The following is a 1,745-nucleotide window of genomic DNA, read 5'->3' as shown; positions in this document are numbered from 1 at the left end:
TTACCATTTCCCACAACTACATACCCTACGTTCAAATTGTACTTTGTTGGTGGCAAAATTGTTATCGACTTCAAATGTATCTGCATACAAACGTTTTGCCACCCAATTATAAGACTTGTTTACACGCTTTTGAAGCTTAATCTCAACATAAGGGGTCACCTCACCAGACAACCTCCCTGAAATATTTGTTAATTTTAAAATAATAATACAAGAAAAAACCAAATATAAGTATAAAGTTACCTGCCACTTCATCTCGTTCAGCATATGTTGTTTGTATCGACGTATTGATTAACTCAATTATCGTTGTTATAGGAAACTCACGTGTGGACGTGGATATAATTTTCAACATTTCAAGGACATCAATCGATTTAACATTGTAACGTACTTTTGGGAAAAATGCTCGTGTCCATTTTGAAATTGTTATATCGTCAAGCCAGAAAATTGGACTCTTAAGCAAGGTGCAGAAAGGTAGTTTCCTACATGCATTTTGCAACCTTTCTAGACACAAGTGAAAATCATGAACACTATATGAATTTCATGACTTCCAAAACAACGTTTCGACTTCTGTATCATTATGTCTAATAGAATCTCGTATTTTTCTGGCTATATCTTTAGGACAATATCCATGATACGAATCTGGGTAGACACTCTGAACAGCAAAGTCTATTTTATCACATAGGTTGCTTATGAAACCAACATCTGTATCCTCACCTAAACAGTCTTTTAACTTCATGATGAACCATCTCCATGATTCTTCACACTCTAAGGTTCCCAAACCAATTGCTAAGAGTAGGGGTTCATGGTTTCCATCCAAAGCCACTAAGAAGTACATTGTTGTCAGATAGTTGCCAATTAGGGGTAAATAACCCACATATATTAACGGTATCATGCACCTAAGGAAGGTACGAATCTGCATAAAAAAACAAACATATATTAGTGATAAGTAAAGAGTAAACAAGATACATTACCAATAAATATTATATAACTCAATAAAACAAATATGTTATACCACACAACCTAAAGCCACAAAACAGAATTAAAAGCGGTTGATATTCGTTTTCTTAATTGCTGTGAAGGTATTAAGATTTGTTTTTTAAGATTATGCAAGAATATTGGTAGCTGAGAAAAGCTTCTTTCGGTGTAAGTACTCATTTTCACAACCAATGAAAGTGTTTTACAATCATCACACAAATCCAACTATAATTATATTGAAATTAGTGTTTCTCTACAGTTCATACTTCATAGTTCAGCTTTTTAAATTCGTAGTCAAACCAGTTCATTTCATAGTAAAAAATCACTGACCGACAAGACAAGACAAGACAATGTACTTGTCTGCAGTTCATAGTTCAACTTTTTGAATTCATAGTCAAACCAATTCATTTCATAGTCAAACATCATTGATCGACAAGACAAGACAAGACAAGACAATGTACTTGTCTGCAGTTCATAGTTCAACTTTTTGAATTCATAGTCAAACCAATTCATTTCATAGTCAAACATCATTGATCGACAATACAAGACAAGACAAGACAATGTACTTGTCTGCAATTTATAGTTCAACTTTTTGAATTCATAGTCAAACAAGTTCATTTCATAGTCAAACATAATTGTCTGTAATAAAATTTCTTCTATAAATGGGTGTAAAGTCATTCCATGAAATTTATCTGAGAAAGTAACTCCTATTTAATAGAAAAAATAAGGCGAATGGCATACTGTAATTGCGGAGGTGAACGTATCGTTAGGAT

General features: G+C 33.1%; 1 protein-coding gene across 1 annotated transcript; it reads right to left on the bottom strand.

Annotated features, from left to right (window-relative positions):
* Positions 1 to 832, bottom strand: LOC128134273 (uncharacterized). The gene is made up of 3 exons (XM_052771824.1): positions 555 to 832; positions 241 to 476; positions 1 to 176 (listed from the first exon to the last, which is right to left on the bottom strand). The coding sequence occupies exons 1-3, from the start codon at positions 830 to 832 to the stop codon at positions 1 to 3; spliced, it is 690 nt and encodes a 229-aa protein (XP_052627784.1).
* Between the last annotated feature and the right edge of the window lie 913 nt (positions 833 to 1,745).

The sequence above is a fragment of the Lactuca sativa genome, chromosome 5 (genome assembly GCF_002870075.4).
Source record: "Lactuca sativa cultivar Salinas chromosome 5, Lsat_Salinas_v11, whole genome shotgun sequence".
Taxonomy (NCBI): Eukaryota; Viridiplantae; Streptophyta; class Magnoliopsida; order Asterales; family Asteraceae; genus Lactuca; species Lactuca sativa.
Note: the sequence above shows the minus strand (reverse complement) of the source record. Positions and strands in the feature narration are given on the sequence as shown.